At 39.1% G+C, this 22,260-nt stretch overlaps 1 protein-coding gene across 4 annotated transcripts in view; it reads left to right on the top strand.

Annotated features, from left to right (window-relative positions):
• Positions 1–22,260, top strand: part of UQCC1 (ubiquinol-cytochrome c reductase complex assembly factor 1) — a gene marked incomplete at both ends in the record, with an annotated part of 102,633 nt that overhangs the window by 47,639 nt on the left and 32,734 nt on the right. For all 4 annotated transcript variants that reach the window (XM_084246477.1, XM_084246475.1, XM_084246476.1 and 1 more), the window contains one exon: positions 7,976–8,084. In XM_084246477.1, the coding sequence (XP_084102603.1) occupies positions 7,976–8,084 (109 nt within the window). The remainder of the gene's footprint in view (positions 1–7,975; positions 8,085–22,260) is intronic.

Raw genomic sequence — 22,260 nt, 5'->3', positions numbered from 1 at the left:
CAGGAGAACTTTGGCTGTTCAGGGTCTTCTGTGGTTCCATATGAATATAAGTAATAATTTGTTCTGTTTCTTTGAAGGATGACATTAGGATTTTTATTAGGATTGCATTGAATCTGTAAGTTGCTTTGAGAGGAATGGCCATTTTGAAAATGTTAATTCTTCCTATCCACGAGCAGGGAATATCTTTCCCTTTTTTTGTGTCTTCTGTTCCTTTTAACAATGTTTATAGTTTTCCTTGTATTGGTTCTTCACCTCCTTTGTTATGCTTATTCCCAGATATTTAATTCTTTTTGGTGAAATTGTAAATGGGATAGCTTTCTTAGTTTCTTCTACTTCATTGTTTGTATATAAGAAAGCAACTTTTTTTTTGTGTTGATTATGTATCCTATCACTTTGCTGAACTGGTTTGTTGTTTTAATGTTCAAAGATGAACTAATAGCTCAGATTCCTTCAAAAAATAGAGAAGAAATACTTCCAAACACATTTTATAGGGCCAACAACATGGTACTATCAAAACCAAACAAAGACAATACAAAGAAAGAAAACTACTCTCTTTTGTGAACACAGATGCAAAAATCCTCAATAAAATCTTGGCAAATTGAATCCAACAATACATTAAAAAAGATTATATATACACCATGACCAAGTGGGATTTATACCAGGAACACAAGTTGATTCAACATCCAAAAATCAATGTAATTCACCACATCAACAAAAAGGAAAGTAAAAACCATATGATCATATCAATAGATGCCGAGAAAACATTTGATAAGAGTCAGCATCCACTTATGGTAAAAACCCTTGAAAAATTGGGGATAAATGGAATGTATCTTAACATAACAAAAGTGATATATGGCATACCCCACAGCTATTATCATTTTCATTGGTGAAAGCTAAAAGCCTTTCTACTAAGATCTGGTAGAAAACAAGGATGTCCACTCTCACCATTACTATTTAACATATAAGAAGTCCTAGCTGGTGGGAACCTCCCTGCTGGCCTAGGTGTTAAGTCTCAGCACTGTCACCTCTACAGTCTGATTTTGATCCCCGACCAGAGAGCTAACCCACATGTGGTGCAGCAGACCTCTTCTGTCTCACCAGTTGGTCCCCTTAGAATTGTATTTCAGGGCCTCCCTGGTGGTGCAGTGGTTGAGTGCGGGGCTGCGAAGCTGCCCGCAGCCTCTGCAGTGCCAGTTTGATCCCCAGCCATCAGTGAGGGTCCCACATGGCGCGCAGACCTCTCCTGCTGCGCCCACTGCTCCCTTCAGCAGTATACTTCGTCAGTCTGCCTGTTCTGCTCCCCGCTCTGGCTCTGGTGAATTCTCTCACCCTCCTGCACTTCTGACTGTACCCAGTGCTTATAAAATTAAATAAATAAATAAATCTTTTTTAAAAAAAAATTGTATTTCAGTAAAATCTGCCTTTTCTGCTCCCCACTCTGTCTCTGGTGAATCTTTTCACCTCCCCCCCCCCCCCCCGTGCCTCTGGCCTACACCCCAGTTCTTCTACATACACAAAAAAGTTCCCAGCTGGAGCAGTTAGGTAAGAGAGAGCTATAAAAGGAGTCTAAATTGGGAAAGAAGAAAACTATTTGCAGATATGTTAATATACATAGAGAAACCCAAAGACTTCAGAAAACTAATTTTGGGGGTCAATTTTAAATAAATTTTATTTTTCCCTTTCCTTCCATGCTACTAGCAGTTATTTTTTGCTGTTGTAGGTTTGCTTGTCTTGAGTTAACCAGTCTTTTCCCTTCTTATATCCTGTTTCTAATATAATGCCAGTTCTCAGACTTAAATTACTGCCCTTGTAAGGATTAAATAACAAATAGAGTGAGTGGATTCTGGAGGTTTGTTCTAGTCATTAAAGGAGCTGAAAAACTCAGTATGACCCTGGAATTAGATTGTCTGTTTTCAGATCTCAGCTTTAACATTAGGTTTGTAATTCTATAAACTAAGTTTTTCTGAGTTATGAAATAGTGACAGTAAAACTATTAACCATATAGGGTTGTAAGGATTAAATAAAATACTGCATGTAAATTACTTAATGCAGTGTCTGGCACATATTTGTGTTAGCTGTTAATTATAGCACTTGTCCCTTTTTTTGCTATTAAAGGTGTTCTGTTTTGTTTTCTTCTTATTTCTTAGTCATTTTTAGAATAGGAAAAAAAAAATCTGGATAAGAGGAATTCAGCCTAGATCAGATGTTACTCTGGTAATTGCTAAATAAATCAGTGGAAATCTATTACCTCTATTACCTCTAAAACAGATGCCCCTGGGATGGTTATGATACCTGTGGATGAATCACCTGTGGATGAGTTGAAGTAGAGGTTTCTTTACCTCCATCCTTTTGTAGCAGGTCTGTTAAGTATTTTCTCAGTACTTTGTGTAGAATGTTACCATTGTGAAAAATGTGGGGGAAAGAAGTTATTGTTATATAAAAGATAATGTGTGGGGCCTCCCCTGGTGGCGCAGGCGGTTGAGTGCAGCATTGTGAAGCTGTCCGCAGCCTCTACAGTGCTGGTTTGATACCGGCCAGCCAGCGAGGGTCTCACATGACTCAGCAGACCGCTCCTGTCTCTCCTGCTGCTCCCCTCAGCAGTGTATTTCGTCAGTCTGCCTGTTCTGTTCCCCACTCTGTCTCTGGTGTATCCTCTCACCCTCCCGCACATCTGGTCTGTACCCTGGTTCTTGTATAAATAAATAAATAAATCTTTTTTTTTTTTAAAGATTTATTTATTTTATACAAGTACTGGGTACAGTCAGAAATGTGGGAGGGTGAGAGAATTCACCAGAGCCAGAGTGGGGAGCAGAGCAGGCAGAAGGACCAAAGTAGACTGCTGAGGGGAGCGGCGGGCGGCAGGAGAGGTCCGCGGGCCATGTGGGACCCTCTTCCAGTGGTCGGGAGGCAGCCGGGGATCGAACCGGCGCCGCGGAGGCTGTGGGCAGCTTCGCAAACCAGCGCTCAACTGCTGCACTACCAGGGAGGCCCTCTTTTTTAAAAAAGATTTTATGTGGAAGGATTCCTAAGAAACTGCTAATTGTCTTAGAAGGAGGACTGGGTGATGGCGGGATACCATTAGAAAGAAGGCTTCATTTTTTATTACAATTTATGTGTTACCTAGTCAAAACAGTTATTAAACAAAGGAGTAGATTGATTGTGTAGGCCTCAGTCAAATGGCCTAAGAGTTGACCTTCAATTTCTGCTCTGGATATTTTAGGCAGCTAACTGTCTAAGATGTGGGCCCTAGCCTTAAGCTCTGCTTTTTCTTTATAGAGGGCAAATATAAAGGTTCTTTACAACATGACTACTTTTCTGTCATTCATTCCTAAAGAATTCAATTCACAATCTCATGGTAAAAATTAGTTGAATTTTTAGTTAGTTGAATATGGTGCTGGTGATTGAATAGCCCTGTGGATCAGAATTTTATTTTCCCAGTAGAACTCTTGGGAATTTCCAGTACACTTGCTGTTGATGAAAATGCTGATTCTTTGTTTTGATTATATAACTTTAGATATATGTGATGAAATTTACTATACAGCTTTATGAAAGCATTTTGCAGCAATTCATTGTGAATTAACAAGGTACAAGGTTTTTGGAGTAATTAGAATTTGCCCTCCTTTCATTTAGTAGGTTTAAATCCTTATTTTCTAAGCTTAGAAAATCAATAAAATTAGGTGCAGATTAAAACAAACTCTTCTGGTTGCATATCTCTCAAAAGGCAGGTGCACACTTTAGTTTATATTTCAGACTATTCTGAATATCATAGTTCTACAAAGTAAATGTTCACTAAATTTGTCATTTTCCAACCCTGGTGATAATATTATCATTTAATTATAGTGTTGAATCTGAGAAGAAAGGGTTAACTTCTCAGGGACTCATCTCCTCTCAGTGCAAAGATGCTGATCTTATTACTCTCTTTAGAAAACATGGCTCTCCACTGTCTACTGAAAAAAGTTCAGACTTTTTAGCATGGTATTTCATAGGTCCTCATGACCTTTCTGGTCTTCTGTTTCCTATACCTACCCTACCACAAAATCTAGGTATTTATCATTCCTTTACATTGCTGAGCTTCTCTGTGGTCCTGCTATTGCTCATAGTGTTCCATCTGGTGGAAATTCTTTTTGTCTTTTGTCTCTATCTGCCAAACTTCAGCTCATCTTTCCAAGCCCCAGGTACCAAGTTTCATTTTCTTTTTTTTTTTTTAATTTTTTTTAATAGAGGCGTTTTTATTTATTTATCTATTTATCTATTTATTTATTTATTTTTGTTTGTTTGTTTATACAAGCACTGGGTACAGTCAGAAGCGCGGGAGGGTGAGAGAATTCACCAGAGCCAGAGCGGGGAGCAGAGCAGGCAGAAGGACCAAAGTACACCGCTGAGGGGAGCAGCGGGCAGTAGGAGAGGTCTGCGCGCCATGTGGGACCCTCCTCCGGTGGCCGGGGAGCAGCCGGGGATCGAACCGGCGCCGCAGAGGCCGCGGGCAGCTTCGCAACCCAGCGCTCAACCGCTGCGCCACCAGGGAGGCCCACCAAGTTTCATTTTCCATGAAATTTCTCTGATCCCACTGAGCCAAAAGTAATTTTCTGAAACTCCATTGCACTTTGTGGTTCTCCTGAGTCACTTGCCTATCTTTTAGCTATTTCTGTATGTCCTATTTTATCTTCCCTAGGAGAATAACTGCTCCTTGGAAGCTGGGCTCTTTTTAGCTGTCAATCTAATCCCCACAGCACTCAAACATATACCTTACACAGTAGGAACTCAGTGTATGTTCATTGAGTGAATTAAATGTTAATTGAACATATCTTTGTTTTATCTTTTCAAATCAGAAAACCATTTGACTGACTGTTATCTGTAATGGTTATAGGATAAACCGTGCTGTGAGACAAAAAACACTTCACCCCATGTTGATACAGTTAGTAAGTTTATGGTCTGAGAAAATCTGTGCCTTTAAAACCTCAGAGGGCAGGTGTATTAACAAACTACAGAATTTTCAAATAAATGAAGAATTCCATTACCTCACTATTGCAGTTGATGAATTGGCCTCTGACGACACTTAAGCATCAAAACACACAGTGTCTTTTCAGGTGAGAGGCTGACATGAGTGATTTGATTAAGAAAAATCTTATGAAAAAGGACTGCTGAACTTTCCCCAGACTGTTTCTGTTTGGAATATGCTCTATATCCTATAAGGTAGCCAATTTTTTTTCCATGACCTGTTTTTATTGTTACAAGTGTTATTTCTTAGGTACTAAGTTCAGAGGTTACAAATTTAGAACCACAGCATCAGCAAATCCCAATATTGGAAAGAACATAAGAGATCATAGAATCACCTTCTGTCAGATAGCTGAGTTCCTATCAACCATTTATTCATCCTTTAGAAACAGGCAAATACTGCATGATTTCACTCATGGTATATTTATTTCTATGATTTGTTATTAAAGTTATTAAGCAGCTGCAATAGGACTATTCACCTTTAAGACAATTCCTACTATAACTATGGAATATTTGGTCTAAACTGACAATTCTATTTCTACACACTATAAATCCTGCATACTAAATCTACTAGCAGTAGCATGGTATAATGGAATGATTCCAGCCTGACCTGCCTCAACATCTCTGTTAAAGACTAAGAATGAAAAAAGAAAACAGTTATCGTATTTGCAGATGACAAAAAGCTGGTCAGGAAGGCAAATATGCTGAATGACCCAATCATGAACCAAAAATACTTCAGCAGACTATTTCAATAAGCTGAATCTGGGCCTCCCTGGTGGCCCAGGCGGTTGAGCGCAGTGCTATGAAGCTGTCCACAGCCTCTGCAGTATGGGTTTGATCCCAGCTGGCCGTGGAGATACCCACATGGTGAGGCAGACCTCTCCTGTCTCACCCGCTGCTCCCCTCGGCAGTCAGTCTGCCTGTTCTGTTCCCCACTCTGTCTCTGGTGAATCCTCTCACCCTCCTATGCATCTGGAATGTACCCCTGTTCTTGTATGCATGAATAAATAAATCCTAAAAAAAAAAAAAAAGCTGAAGGGCTTCCCTAGTGATGCAAGAGGTTAATCACCACACTGTGAAGCTTTCCGCAGCTTCTGCAGCACGAGTTCCCGGCCGGCCAGGGAATAGCCATGATGGCGCAGCAGACCTCTCCTGTCTTGCCCGCTGCTCCCCTCAGCAGTTTATTTCACTCAGTCTGCCTGTTCTGTTCTCCACTCTGTCTCTGGTGAATCCTCTCACCCCCTGCATCTCTGGCCTGTACCCCAGCTATTGTATGCATAAATAAATAAATCTTTTTTAAAAAATAAGCTGAATCTAAGGGAATAAATTTGAACAGGGATAAATCTACAGTCCCACATTTGGGTCTAAAAGAACAGCTGTAGAGGTACAGGGTAAGTTAGTCATGCATATCTATGTGTAAGAGAGTCTTACAGACTTGACAGTATGTGTTCAGAAGGATGACCGAGTTGCCTCCAAAATTAATATGATATTAGATAGAGGAATGGAAATACAATATCTTCATTGTGCAAAGTGCTTTCTTGTTCTATTCAGCACAGACCAGACTCTACTTGGAATACTATCAGTAGTTTTGAACATTATCTTTTAAGAGACAAGAGGAAAGGGTGAAAAATTAGAAGATATTTAACTTGGAGAAAAAATGAAAGCATTGTCTTAAAATCATAGAAAAGTGATTATGTTGAGTTAGTATACAAATTAATTGCTTGACTTAGTATAAGAACCAATGGGTGGTTTACTGAGTGAGAAAGAACTACTCACATTGAATATCGAAAGCAAAAAACTTTCTAATGGGGAGTGTCTGAAGATTTAATGATGAAAAAGATGACCTCAAAAAGTAGAGAATTTGTTGTTCTTCTGACTTACTTCACTTAGTACAATCTCCTGAAGTTACATCCCTGTTGTTGCAGATGACATGATTTCATTTTTTTTATGATTGAATAGTATTTTATTGTGTATATATACTGTATCTTACAGTTGTTATATTCTTTTGTAAGGTGTTAAGCAGAGAACCCTTTGGGCTGATTAGAAACAATGTGGTATGAGGGAAAGAGCACTAACTTGGCTCTGAGATGTCATTCATTTATTTATTCAGCAAATATATATTGAATATTCACCAAAATCCTGGAGATTACAGTGGTTAAAAACAAGCAAGCAAGCAAACAAACAACAAATGCAACTTGATCTTTGCTTTCAATGGAGTTTATATTTAATGGAGAAACAGTTTTGATAATTGTGCAGATGAAATCATACTACTTTCTGTAATCTGTGTTCTGGACAGGTGCTATTCAACAGAAATTAATGCAAATCATATATTTAAATAGTTTTTAGTAGCTCCATTTTTAAAAGTAAAATAAAATTTTATTAATAGGATTTATTAGCACATCTGAAATATTTCAACATGTAAGCAGTATAGAAAAATTGAGATGCTTATATTTGTTTTTCTTGAAGTAAATCTTTGAAATCTAAACGTTAGACCATCTCAGTTTGAACTAGCTGCATTTAAAGTGCATGTAACTGGTGCCTTCTGTATTGGACAATGCAGCAAAATACCTATGGTTATAGACTTGACTCTGATGTTGAGTAAATTATGTTCTCTTTAGGATCTCTCTCTTTATCGGTAATATGAAGGATTCAGACTTGGCTTATCTTCTAACAACTAAATATAGCCCCTTCTATATGAGGAAGCCGTCTGTGATGTTCTGAGTAATTCATAAATTGATCTGGGTAGTGCTTGCATTGGGGTATGTATTAGGTAAAAATTAATTATATACTTTCTATGTTCCTCACAGTATTTATGTTATACCTTAATAAATTTTTTTGTTTTTAAATAAGACCACTTTCAGTGGTTTTTTTTTTTTTTTAAATTCTGTGCATTCTGCTAAAATCAGATGAGCCGGCCTTCAGTGGAAATATGTGATATGAAAAATGCAGTCAGTGACTCTTTTGTCTTCTTCCCACCTAGGATGTGTCTAGTCCGAATGAAGCAGGAAGGCCGGAGTGGGAAATACATGTGTCGTATCATAGTTCATTTTATGTGGGAGGATGTTGAGCAACGTGGCAGAGTCATGGGGGTAAGTGAGTGTTACCAGATTTTGGTCCTTAAAAATGCCAATGAGGGATTTCCTGACTTAAGTTTTATTTGTTCTAGAATGGGCTTGCTTTCAGATTTCTGTGAAATGCTGCCTAATATAAGGAGGTTATTCTGCTAGTCACTTCTGCCTATATGAAAACTGATTTGCCACAGACGCTTTGCTTTACATTGTCATGGTTTGTTAGTGTTAGGACATCCTGTTTATGGAGCTGGTATTATAAAGCCCAAATCATGGTGATAAGAGTAGATTTAGTAAGTGGAGGAAATCAAGCAGTAATCAGTTTAAGGACACTATACCAACTCAATGTTTATGTATCAATCTTTTTTCTAAATTACTTTGCATAAAAGACCCTGTATTGTCCTCAGAATCTGAAAAACAAGCTCCTTGATCACTTACTACCTAGACTACTTTGGCAGGGTATCCACTGAAAATGTACTAGAACTATAATAGTTAACCTGAGAAAGGGGAATTTATTGTATACATATAATAGAAATTGATGACAATAGAAAAATGAAACCAATACATTAGAATATAATGTTACATGAATAATTCTTTCCTTTGTGTACGTCATGTATTTTATATATCTAGAAAATGTTTTAGTAAATGTAGTCCCTTGTCTTTTCCCATTTTGTTTTTCTCCAGCTTGGGAGTGTTTAAATGAGAACGACTAGAAGGGGGTACAAAATGGGTTTATTTGGTTTTTCTCATTACAGAGCAAAATTCTCCCATGTAGACAGAGAAGTAAACAAAGTTTATAAATATGCTATAAAAGTCATACTCATTTATAAAAAATCAAACAAAAGCATTTATTGAGAGAAAGTGTCTTCTCCCCAATTCAACTCCCCAGAAATAACCATTGTTGACAATTGATGTGTTTCTCAAAATAGAGGGGGATTTGCAAGGCTTATGTGTAGTAAAGCAAGTCACAAGGATAAAAACAAATACTGGACATTTACATAGTAGACAATTTGACAGGTAAAACACTTTAAAATATCAGAGGGGCCTCCCCAGTGGCGCAGCAGTTGAGTGCTGGGCTGCGAAGCTGCCTGCAGCCTCTGCAGGGCCGGTTCAATCCACGGCCACCAGTGAGGGTCCCACATGGCCCGCAGACCCCTCCTGCTGCACCCGCTGCTCCCCTCAGCAGTGTACTTCATCAGTCTGCCCGTTCTGCTCCCTGCTCTGGCTCTGGTGAATTCTCTTACCCTCCCGTGCTTCTAACTGTACCCAGTACTTGTATAAATAAATAAATAAATCTTAAAAAAAAAATCAGAGGCCATCAGTAAACACTGAGGGCTCTGAAGTTAAGGGAGGGGAGAAGGAAAGGGACAGGGAATATAAGTGATGGTGGTGGGGTAAAAAAAAAAACAGATAAAGAGAAAGAAACATGGACCAGTGAATTTTTGTGCTTCTGTATTTACTTTTTATTTCTGAGTAAAGTTGTAGAATTGAAGCTATAAACTATGTGCTAAAAATGTTGATATGTTTCCTTCTAGTTCTTTTTATAGAAATGTGAATGTATAGGGCGGGGCAAAAAAAGAGATGGCAAATGTATAAATGTATGTTCTTTTAACACAACACGAATGGGTTTATACATATTACACTGTTTTATATCTTGGCTTTTTTAAACATATATTAAATGTTTTTACTTTACAATTTTTTTTTTAATTAAGAAAATTTTAGCTAAGATTGAAATTCCTTTAATCATAAATCTCCGTCGTGGCCAATTCCCCCCTTTAAAGAAGTAATCTGTCTTTCCACTTGTGTATTTGTCTTTTAAGACTTACCCTGTTAGCTGTAGAAGGTAGGTAGTATTGTTTTTTGTTTTTTTGTTTTTTGTTGTATATTTATTTATTTAAAAAAAAGATTTATTTATGCATACAAGAACTGGGGTATAGGCCAGAGGTGTGGGTGGTGAGAGGATTTACCAGAGACAGAGTGGGGAACAGAACAGGCAAATCGACTGAAATACACTGCTGAGGGGAGCAGTGGGCGAGTCAGGAGAGATCTGCTGTGCCATGTGGTAACTCCCTGGCTGGGGATTGAGCATGTGCTGTAGAGGCTGCCGATAGCTTCATTTGTTGCGTCTTAACCCCTTGCACCACCAGGGAGGCCCTGGTGTGTATTTATTAATTTATGATATCCTTAACGTAAATTCACTTTTTTTCCCTCTCAACAACATGACTTCTAACATGTCTTTTTATGCTGCCTGAAGATCTTTGCCCATGTTTTACTTTTACTTATTGTAATTATTTTCACACGCCTTAGTTATTTTCTAATGTGTCTGTAGTCTTTGAGACTAAATCATGGACATGCTGGTTGCCTACTGAGAATCTGGGTTGACAGTATTTTCAAATTCTCATGCTTTTGGGAGAACGGAAGCACAGTGGACGTGTGTTCACCTTTAGGTATCTTTTTAACATTTACATGCCTTTCTTGCGCTGGCACCACTGGCTTGGTATTTCTGTTCTTGCTAAGATGATGATGATGATGACATACATCAAAATTTTAACTGCTACCAACAGAATTAACATCATTTTTAAAGAATCAATATTTGTCATTGTGCTCTTTGGTTCCTTTTTGTTCCACTGTCATGTCTTTCTGCTCTCTTAGTTGCCCATAGTGGGATCAACAACTTTAAGCTATTCATCCAGTATTGTGTTCCACATGCCCTCAAGTACTTACTCCCCAACCCTGCGGCAGCACACAGTGGACATAAATAAGGTGGTGCTAGCAATCTCAAATCATCCCATTTAATGATGACTTAGTGGTACCCCTTGGACAGTCAAAGCCCTGACTTACTACCATGTTCAGTACCTCTTTGGTGAGTTAGCTGGTTTTTCTTATCCCTGTTGACTAAACTCTGCTGGATTTGGACCATTAGAGCCACAGCCATCCCCAAACTGAATAGCTTAGTGAGCCACAGGTTGCTGACTCCTGGGTCACAGGAACCTTTTAATTGCCCAAATGAAGTTCCTTTTGGACCTCCATGTATATCTCCATTACAGTATTCAACACTTCGAACCTCTCTTATGATACTTTATAATGTCCCTTCCACTTCACTGTATATTTTATAAAGCCAGGAAGATTCTTATCCACAACTTTTTGACTTATACAATAAACACTGGACAAATAACTTGTGGAATAAATGAATAAATTGAATTTCAGTCTTCGGAATTGTGCTTTAAGTCAACTTATTTATCAGATAAATAATTGATTTGTTAGTCTCTGGTCCAGAGACCAGAGTCCAGAGGGTTCCGAAGGAATTAGTCTACCTGTCTCTCTATTTTATCTATTTTTTCTGTCTGGATTGTCCTAGATATCACTTGTCCTGTAGGGAAATGTTAGATCACTGTTTCTCAAACTTTTAATGTGCCTACAGTTCACTTAGAGATCTTGTTAAAATATACATTTTGAATCAGTACGTTTGAGGTGAGGCCAGAGCACCTACATTTCTAAAAAGCTTTCTGCTGATGCAAAATGCCACCAATGGGGAAGAATAGGAGAGGGCCACACATACTCTGAATAGCAAATTTGTAGGTGATCCATAATACATCCCAGGTACAGACTCTTAAATTTGCTTTCATGAAGAGACATGCCAAGTTCTTGTTTAGTTACAAAGACTATAAATAGAAGGAGATAATTTAAAAATAATAGAGATTTGGAGAGGTGGGGAATTATAACATTGCTTTTCTATTAATGACTTGATTCCTCTCTTTCCAATTTCATGGTATGGATACTCTTCATATGGGTAAGAAAATTATATATGAGTTGTGTGACTGTCAGATTGTGTGTGTGTGTGTGTGTGTGTGTGTATGTATGTGTATACAGGAGGTCTCAGTCTTCTGTGTGTGTAACTTTAAAGAAAAGAAACAGGAAAATTAGGGACATGTGGCATGTCCCTAGAGACAAGTGAGAAAAGTGTGACATTAGGGTGCCAGTCTGACCTGGTTCTCACCCTGGCTGGCAAGTCTTTCCTCCTATGTGTTTCAGTTTCTTCATTAAAAAAATAAAAGCACGTGGCAGGTGGGGGAGCAGGGAGGGTTGCATGATTTCCAGATTTCAAGCTTTGAAAATATGTCATTTGAAGGTGGTAATTTGCAAATCTGTCTGTGTTACTTGGCATCCCAGATGTACATCTTTAAGAAAACTCATATAAAGAGTAGAATTTATAAGACTGACCAATGTAGTAGTGATTTTTCTCATGCCAAAAAATTCTTATAGTCCATTAATTTACTTGAGGGGATTGGTGTGGGGAAGATCAAGAACTAAGAGAACCACTTGTGATGTCATGATCAATCAGAAATTTGAATCAAGAAAACCTTTGAAATTAGAATTACGGTTTCATTTGGTGGGGGGATTTTCATTTTACAGAAATTTGGTTTTTATCAGTCTTTTAGGAGACCAATTATTGTGAAAAATAAGGCAGACTCATATATCATCAGCGAAACATATAAAAAGCAAGTGTTAAATTTGAGGTTACCAAAATCACATCAATAATTCAGTGTTCTGAGTTTTTAAAAAAAATTATTTGGGATTTAAACATAAATTAGCTGTGGAAATAAAGTTCATTATATCACCTCATCTGGTCTTGTTTTATTTCATTAACTGGTTCTTAAAAACCTTTGTGAGCTGAGTTGCAGCTGAAGAGGTTGGAGACCATTTTTCCTTGGGCCCTTGCCTCACTCTTGAGTGTTGGTAAGAGCAGAGAACTAAGACTTGACACAGCTGTAAAAACAGACAGCGCCTTTGGCCTCAGCACTTTCTCCTGGTGCAGGCATATTTCAGATGTAAATTTTACTCTCTGCCTTTCCTACTAATGAAGTAAGTTTCTTTTGCTGGGTTTGCAGCCAGGTGTGTCCAGTCTTGTGGCTAACCGGGCGCTTTACTTAATTTTTCCATTTGTGACATTTCAACCAAACTTAAAAAACAAACATAAAAATTAGCTCAAGGCAGTGGCTCAAAGTGTTAATGGTAACCTTAGGCTGGCTAAATGACTTCCTCTCAGTTCTGCCCTGCCAGACATCTCCACCTTGTGGCTTACAGTGAGCAGATTTAAGCTTTTGAATCCGTGGAGACTAGGTAGGAATGAGTAGAGGTGGGCTATAGTTAAGAAACTTTAAGTTTATCCTTATCAGTGGTCCCTGGCAGGACTTCAGATGATTTCTTGCCAGCACCATTTCAAAATAAGAATGAACCTCCTGTCACCTCATGGTCTCCCGTTCTCTCTGTAGCGGAGTCTCTTGAAGGGATATGCAGAGGATGGAGGAACTGTGAGTTAAACGGGATTCCTTTGTGAAATTCTACTTTGCTTTTCAGACCAGCATTTTGCTTTGCAAGGTCCTCTATGATGACACTCAGGCTACCTTTCTGAACTCATTTCCCCTACCTCTTCTTAAACCTTGAATATGTGAAACCTAGCACATGTGCCTGACATAGAGTAAGCACTCAGTGAATATCACATTCCATCCTTGTTTTACACACTCTTTGCTCCAGCTAAGCTGAATGTCTTGCTCTTTCTGTCTTGTGTCTTTCTTCATGTTGTACATACACCTAGACTGTCCTAACACCCACACCCCAATTTCTTCACATCCCTCTACTTCAAACTGGAGTTTACCCTAACTGGAAGTATCATAATTTATATGTACCCTTCTGGCTTATATATACCCTTCTTTCTGTTTTGTATCCTTGTCATTCCTTTATGTTGACTGTCTTCTAGATAAATTGGGGGTAGGTGGGGGGCAAAGGATAGGACCATCTACATCCCTCTTTGTGGTCTCCAAAGTACCTATCATTGCACCTAGGCTGAATAGGTGTCCAGTAAATAAGTGAAGAATGAGAGAAGACAGTTCTGAAAACCTAAAATAAGATAATTAGAAAAGATGGGGTGGGAAATGAGCCTTCTTTATTTTGAGGATTATTTGTTTTCTCTATTAGTCTTAAATTTTGGAATAAAAAGAAATGAGAAATTATTTCCTCCACTCTCAGTTTTTCTTTTTCCATGTTTACCTATCAAAATTATGGATAAGGTATTTTATATTTCTAAACTAACAACAGCTTTAAATCTATAAGGGGGGTGAAAAATAAGAATTATATGTACTTTAGTTTTTCTGGAAATTTCTTTCCAGACCTCTGCAACCTACTCTTACCTCCACCCTCATCCCCACTCTCAAATCTTCATTCTAACTCCTTTTACCATCAGGTAAATATTTTGCATTTCTAGGTGAGAATTAAAACTTGCTGCCAAAATGATAGTTTTTGGTTTTTAATTTTCTTAAGTTTTTTTTTTCTTTCCAAATGATGTTTATTGCAGAAAGTAGGTTTACATCTTTGTATGCTCTGGGGGTTATAGGTCAAACCTCTACAAATGTGTATTTTTATACCCTGCCCACCACCAGTGCCCCACAATCCTCCACCACATTCCATTAGGCCCTTTCCCTCCCCCACTTTCACCCCACAAAATGACAGTTTTCAAAGACAAGGACTACTTTCTTTAAAGGTATAGTTTTTGTGTCCAATGATATGAATGGTCAAATCTTACACAGAGCAAACCCTTGGATTTGAGGCCTTTAAAATGAGAATGCCTGCTTGGTATTTGATACCAGTCTTTCTTCTGAAATTTTTTTTTAAATATCCTAAGCTATCGGAGTGGATACTTGGTTATTGGAAAAGAGAAAACTAAATTCTTAGAAGGCAGAGCAATTCCATTTTGGAGATTGGCTCATGAATTTAATTGTCCAACTGAAGATGTACCTCTAGCAGATACATTCCTTTCTCCACAAGTTTCATACACTCAGGCCTTAAGAGGTAGCAAAAGTACATTGAATATGTACTTTAGGCAGCTTACCAAGTGATGGGATGCCTGGGTGCCTGCAATTAGAATGCCAATCTCATGGCTCAGTTCATCTGTCATTCTGAGTACCACATTAGACTCAGAATATTTCAAGTAGTGTCCCTAAAAGAGAAGCTGTAAATCTTTATTTGAAATTAAATAAAACACGAAACTGCTACATTTGCACATGATCATTGTTCTCTTTAGTGGCCATTTTTAACCTTCAGTTATCGATTGTGAGTTTCAATAATAGGTTGTGTATGAGATCCAGAGGTCTAATATTTATAATCCTATGTTCTCTAAAATAAACCTTTTTTTTTTTTTTAGATTTTTTATTATTTATTTATTTGTTTATTTATTTATACAAGCACTGGGGTACAGTCAGAAGCGCGGGAGGATGAGAGAATTCACCAGAGCCAGAGTGGGGAGCAGAACAGGCAGAGTGATGAAATACACTGCTGAGGGGAGCAGCGGGCATGGCAGGAGAGGTCTGCGCGCCATGTGGGACCCTCGCCGGCAGCCGGGGATCGAACCGGCGCTGCAGAGGCTGCAGGCAGCTTTGCAGCCCAGTGCTCAACCGCTGCGCCACCAGGGGAGGCCCTAAACCTTTTTATATAATAGGCATTCAGTAATTTTTTTGATTAAGTGAGCAAATAAGTGAGTGAATTTGATTCTCTTGTTATTTTCAGTTTACTTCTTGGAATTTCTGTACCTGAAAAGTAGTCATCCAATTCCATTTCTCAGAGCACTGGCTGCCTCAGTAACTGACACTGTCGTCTTTCTAGTATACCTCTCCTCAAATACTCTTCCTGCTAAGTACTCCCAATTCAGCTTCTCATTCAGAGCTGTTGACCTCTCCAACTCATAATATTCCTTTTGCCTCCAATCTCTCTGATTGCCCTGTTCCCTTTGATGTCTTTTGTGCCATAGTCATAATACTGCCTAGAACAGTGTGCATTAAACACAAGTAACGCTGCTTTCCACACTTGTCTTTCAGTGTCTTTTTTCACTAATACTTCTCCTTAAATCTCACTCAAGAGATAGGGAGTAAATAGCTCCATCAACCGGTTCTTCCTGTGTTTTGCTTCTAATGTCATCACCATCAATTCAATCCATTAAATTAATATTCTTAGAGTCATCCTAACTGGCTCATCCTCTGCATCCAGTTAGCCTGCCAATTTTTTTTTTTTAAAGATTTATTTATGTATTTATACAAGCACTGGGTACAGTCAGAAGCGCGGGAGGGTGAGAGAATTCCAGAGCTAGAGTGGGGAACAGAACAGGCAGACTGATGAAATACACTGCTGAGGGAGCAGTAGGTAAGACAGGAGAGGTCTGTCGCACCATGTGGGACCCTTGCCGGTGGCCGGGGATCGAACCGGGCGCTGCAAAGGCTGCGGGCAGCTTCGCAGCCCAGTGCTCAACCGCTGCGCCACCCGTGGAGGCCCAGCCTGCCAATTTTTGATCCAAAATACACTTGGGTTTTAGAGTCTTCTCTGTTCCATTGTTTCTTGTTGATCCTCATCTCTCCTGATTGCACATAGCCTCGAACCAGTCCCTGGACTTGCCTGCCATTCCCTGAGCCCTCTCACCATAAGTACAAGAGATTTCCTTTTAGATCCCACATCTGATCATGTTCCTTCTCTGTCTAGAAATCTGTGAGGACTCTCATCACATATAGAACAAAAGTCAGTCTTCTTAGCAATGACATTTAGAACCCTTCATAGTTACATAGAAATTGGGGGGTGGGGTAGATGTATTGACATTCTGCCTCCAGACTATATTTCTAATTAATTTCTGACAACACACACAACATACATTTATTCATGCACATAATACAGACACTGGTGTCAGATTTTCACTGGTGTTATAGTATGCCATGCTCTTTTTATTTTTAAATATACTACATATGTTTAATGTGTAGAATTTTTTTTCTTTTTTAAAATTTTTGCATAGAAGAACTGGGGTATAGGCCAGAGATGTGGGGGTGAGAGGATCACCAGAGACAGAGTGGGGAGCAGAACAGGCAGACCTACTGAAATACATTGCTGAGGGGAGTAGTGGGCAAGACAGGAGAGATCTGCTATGCCATATGTGGGTTAGCTCCCTGGTCGGGGATCGAACTCAGCCTGTAGAGGTGATAGTGCTGAGACTTAATTCCTAGGCCATCAGGGAAACCCAGTATACCATGCTCTTTTATGCTTCTGAGCTTTTGTTTATCTTCTTCTCCCTTCTGTCTGAAGACTCAACGCAGTCTCCTTTGCTCATGGCACTATAAGCTGGATAGTATTTCCTCCAAGAAGCTTTTCCCAGCATTCCCTCACACACCCACAATAATGTCAGTATATTTGGCCACTCCCTTTTCTGCAGCATTTACAATGCACTACTGTAATTATGGGTTTATGCATATCATGCCCATTAAATGGGATTAGGATCCTAGGATCCTGGTTATCCTACATAAAGTGCCTGATGTACTCAGGTACTTACTGGGTGAACATATGTACTTGCTTCTGTTATTAGTATCTGGCCAACACTATTTCCCAAATATTCACTTAGTGAATAATCTCTTATTACACCTGGATTCAGTTTCTTTGATACCCCTTCCCCCATAAGTTCATTTTCTCTTCCTGCCCTGCCTCATGGATTCCTTGGCTTTCTCATTTATACTTTTTTTTTTTTAAGATTTATTTATTTATGCATACCAGAGCTGGGGTACAGGCCAGAGATGTGCAGGTAGGTGTGCAGGTGTGCAGAGTAGGTAATAGAACAGGTGGATTGACTGAAATACACTGCTGAGGGGAGCGGCAGGCGAAACAGGAGAAGTCTGCTGGGCCATGTGGGTTAGCTCCCTGACTGGGAGCAGGGAGAGCAGGGAAAGCAGAACTTGTACTGCAGTGGCTATGGATAGCTTCATAGTGCTGAGACTTAACCTCTTGCACCACCAAGGAGGCCCCCTCATTTATACTTTTAAACTACTTTATAGGATTAGTAAACCTTGTGTGTTGAACTGAGTGTCTCAGAGATTCTCCCATTCAGTGGTTCTCAACCTGAAGGGGATCAGGTGTGTATATCGATATTTTGAAAAATCTCAGATTTCTGATGCACATCTTAAGTTAAATATCATAGAACTGGTTCTGCTCTCTCATTTCTGTGGTGAGGAGGGAGTCCCAGAGAGGTTAATTGCTTTGTCCAAGGTTTTGTTGCTAGAAAATAGCGGCGTTCCCTCCTTTAGAAAATAGAGAATCAAAATTATGGCATGCATAGTCCCTGTCCAGTGTCTCCTGGGTTGTCGTCCCCAAATCTACTTTATGGTAGGTTTCTTCCCAGTCTTATTACCAAGGACTTCCAAAAGCCAGAGAACAGCTTTTCTTGAATCTGAGGCATTCCCTTTCTTCAGTGCAGTCCCAAGCCTGATGGCCCTCTTATTCAGAATTTCTAATCCAATACGGCAGAGGTTTCCTACTCAACAGGAGCAATAGAGATTAAGGGGTAAAAAAGCAGATTGAGAATGCTAACAATGTGCTGAATTTGTTTCTTTTTCCAGCATTTAGAATATGAATGTCTCCACATCATCTGAATTTGCCTTAGTTAATTTTACAGTGATTTTTCAGAGATTCCTTGGGTGTGTTTTTTTAAGAGTAGAGGAAAACCGAGACTGAACACTGAGCTTGGAGAGGCTGGTTGAGGAGACTAACAAAGGCGGTATTATGCTGTGCATGGCAAAGCCAATAAATGAATTTAGGAGACACCTAGATGTGTTTCTAGAGGAGGGCATGAGGGGTGGGGTCTGGTGAAAAGGCTGAAAGGTGGGATTAAGATAAATTAAAATGGGGCCAGCACGTTGGATAAAGGGGGTGAGGGGATAGCCCTTCCTGGTCCCACCATTGCTCAAGAATTTTTCATCTGCTTAGTTCAAACATTAAAACTAGCCTTTACCATGTACCTCATACTCACCCTCCCACCTCCCACTCTCTGCTTAGGAAAAGAACTTGCTACAGCCTGGTACAGCAGTGTTTATTGCTTAAGTGCTACATCTACTAGGTGTTCCTTAGACTATTAAAACTAGAAAGGAAAAAAAAAAAAACTAGAAAGGAATCTTGAAATAATCTAGTCCTGAGATTCTCAAAATGTCATCCCCAGACCAGTAGCCTTAACATCACTTGAAAACTTGTTTAAAATGCAGGTTTAGGGCCCCATCTTGGGTCTGCTGAATCAGAAACTCTGGAGGGTGGGGCCCACCAATCTGTTTTAACAAACCTGCCAGTTTGAGAGCTGCTGCTCTAGTTTGATCTGCCATTTAACTGATGGAGAAACTGACTCTGGGAGAGCTGAGTAAGTTTAAATTAGAAACCAACTGAAGAGCATAACTAACGTCTACTGGTTTCAGCTTTTATTGGTCTCCCTGCTCAGAGCAGGGACTGGGTTGGGCATGGGTTACTGACATATGAAAGTTGAAGATTTCAGCATAATACAAAAGCAGTAAACCAATAGCAATAGTTCACATTTAGTAATCACTTTCTCATTGCTGTGTGCTTTATAAGCCACATTTGAATTTTACACCTTAAAACATTCTTATCTGTGAGATAAGTAGTATTTCTATCTTTTTGTATAGATGAAGAAACTTAAAGATTCAGTGATGTTAGTATATTAATTTCGTATAGGTGCTGTAAAAATTTACTATATGCTTGGTGGCTTAAAACAACAGAAATTTATTCTCTCATAGTTCAAGGTACCAGAGGTCATTTTCACTGGCCCAAAATCAAGGTGTTAATAAGACCTTCTGTGGACCCTTACGGAAAATCTGTTCCTTATCCCTTCAAACTTCTGGTGGCTGCCGGCATTCCTTGGCTTATGGCTATATCACGCCAACCTCTGCCCCTCTGGTGATGTTGCCATCTCTACTTCTGTCTGGGTCTAAGTGCCCTTTGCCTCTCTCTAAGGATACATTTAGGATCCACTGGAAAATCCAGGATAATCTTCCATCTGAAGATTTAAGAATCTAGTCATAACTGTAGAAACTTTTTGACATATAGGGAAACATTTACAGGTTCAAGAAATTTGGATATAGATATCTTTGGGAGACCATTATTCAGGCTACCTGTGAGGTAACTTAACCAGACTTACATAGTAAATATGGGGGCCTGGACTGGAACTGAAATCTGCCAGACACTTAGAGCCTATTCTCTTAATCACTGCTCTGTCTCTAATATTAGGGTTGAGAATTTTTTTTTTTAAAGATTTATTTATTTATACAAGCACTGGGTACAGTCAGAAGCGCGGGAGGGTGAGAGAATTCACCAGAGCCAGAGAGGGGAACAGAACAGGCAGAATGACGAAATACACTACTGAGGGGAGCAGCGAGCGTGGCAGGAGAGGTCTGTCATGCCACATGGGACCCTCACCTGTGGCCAGGGATTGAACCGGCACTTCAGAGGTTGCGGGCAGCCTTGCAGCCCAGTGCTCAACTGCTGCGCCACCAGGGGTGTCCCAGGGTTGAGAATTTTAACGAATGTGTCATTTCCTTCTAACTTGCATGATACTACTTGTCTTATAACAGTGAATCTATGATTCTTTGAACATCTCTGTATGTTGACCCTAACTCCTCCAGTTAAATTGTTAACCCCAAAAGGGCAGAGATTGTATCCTTTTTGTAATTATTAAAAAAATGGAGATGTAATTCACATACCATAAAATTCACCATATTTCATGTGTCTTTTAGTCAATTCAGAGTATTATCCAGCCATCACCACTGTCTAATTCCAGAACATTTCCATCAGCTCAAAAAAAATTACCTGTGCTCATTAGTAGTAACTCTGCATTCCTCCCTATACTCAGCCCTTGGCAACTACTACTCTACTTTCTGTAGATTTACCTATTTTGAGCATTTCAGATAACAATGGGTGACCTTTTATGTCTGGTTCTTTTCAGTTAGCATGTTTTCATAGTTCATCCATGTTGTATGTAGCATGCTTTAGTGTTTGTTATTTTTTATGGATAGTCTTTTGTATGGATTTATTGTACATTATTATCCATTCATCAGGTGATGGACATTTGAGTTGTTTTCCTTTTTTGGCTTTTATGAATAATGTTGCTTTAAACATTCATGTACTGTGGTGAAAAAACAAAAAACCATTCATGTACAGGGTTTTGTCTGAACATACATTTACATATCTCTTGGGAATATACCTGCGAGTAGAATTGCCACGTCATGCAGTGATTCTATGTTTACCTTTTCAAGCAACTCAGATATTGTATCTTATATTAAGTTATTTGAATTTCTAATATGATGGGAATCATACTACCACTGTTCATTTATTTGTAATGAAACAACATTCTCACAATATGTAATCTTACTCATATTTTTCATCTTGCTGCCAAATAAATGTTCACACTCATAATTTTTCACTGTAAAGAGAAGAGATGGTTTGGAACAGTGGAAGGAGTTTTAACCAACCAGGCAACTCTCTGGGTGAACTTGAGTAAGTGAAATCACCTCACCTCTCTGGGGAGGAGAGCTGGATGATTTCTAAATTCTCTTCCAGACTTAACATTCTACAACTCTGAAAGTCTGAAAAGCTACCCTTGTATTAAATCCCAGGACTTGTGCTTTGTTGTTTTAGCAGTTCATCATTCTCTGTCTGATTTCTGTTCCCAGACACAAACAAGGTTTTACCCATCTATCCATCTGTTTTATTGTGTCCTGCTAGCTTCCGGGTTCTCTGCTAGGCATTGGACATACAAAGATGATTTCCCAGTCTAGTAGAAGACAAATGTAGAAGTAGGTGATTACACTACTAAGAGAGTGTGATATTTAAAAATTGCTGAGAAGGCCCCAAGGAAAATCCAAATGACAGATAACATTTGGGTTGTATCTTTTCAAAAAAGTGGGTAAAGGCAGAGCGGTGTGAAAGGACAGGACATGCTCACCTTTATTTGGTGAATTTTTTCCTTTTCCTGCAATTATGAAAGCAGACTATTCAGACCAACTCCATTTTGAGATCTTCTATATGTCCAGCATTCACAGACTCATCTACTCAAACATCTCCAAAGTAACAATTTTGTCAAGTAACAAATTTTGACCACTTGTAGCTCTTCCCTGTTTTTAAAGGACACTTCAGACTTGGTTTCTGAGTAAAGAGTTTCACTGAATGGCTAAAAAACCTTGGTCAAGATTTGGGTTTTTGCCATGGCACCAGCTTTATTTGGGCTCTTACAGATGTTCTGTCATGCCCCCAAAGGTTTCAGTTACATGAAATGATTAAGAATGTAAAATTTTACAATATGATCAGTGTAGCACAAACTAAATTTCTAACCTTTGACTAGAAA

Source organism: Talpa europaea (genome assembly GCF_964194135.1).
Source record: "Talpa europaea genome assembly, chromosome: 11".
NCBI classification, from domain to species: domain Eukaryota; kingdom Metazoa; phylum Chordata; class Mammalia; order Eulipotyphla; family Talpidae; genus Talpa; species Talpa europaea.
The sequence above is the reverse complement of the archived record's forward strand: the minus strand, read 5'-3'. Positions and strand labels throughout refer to the sequence as shown.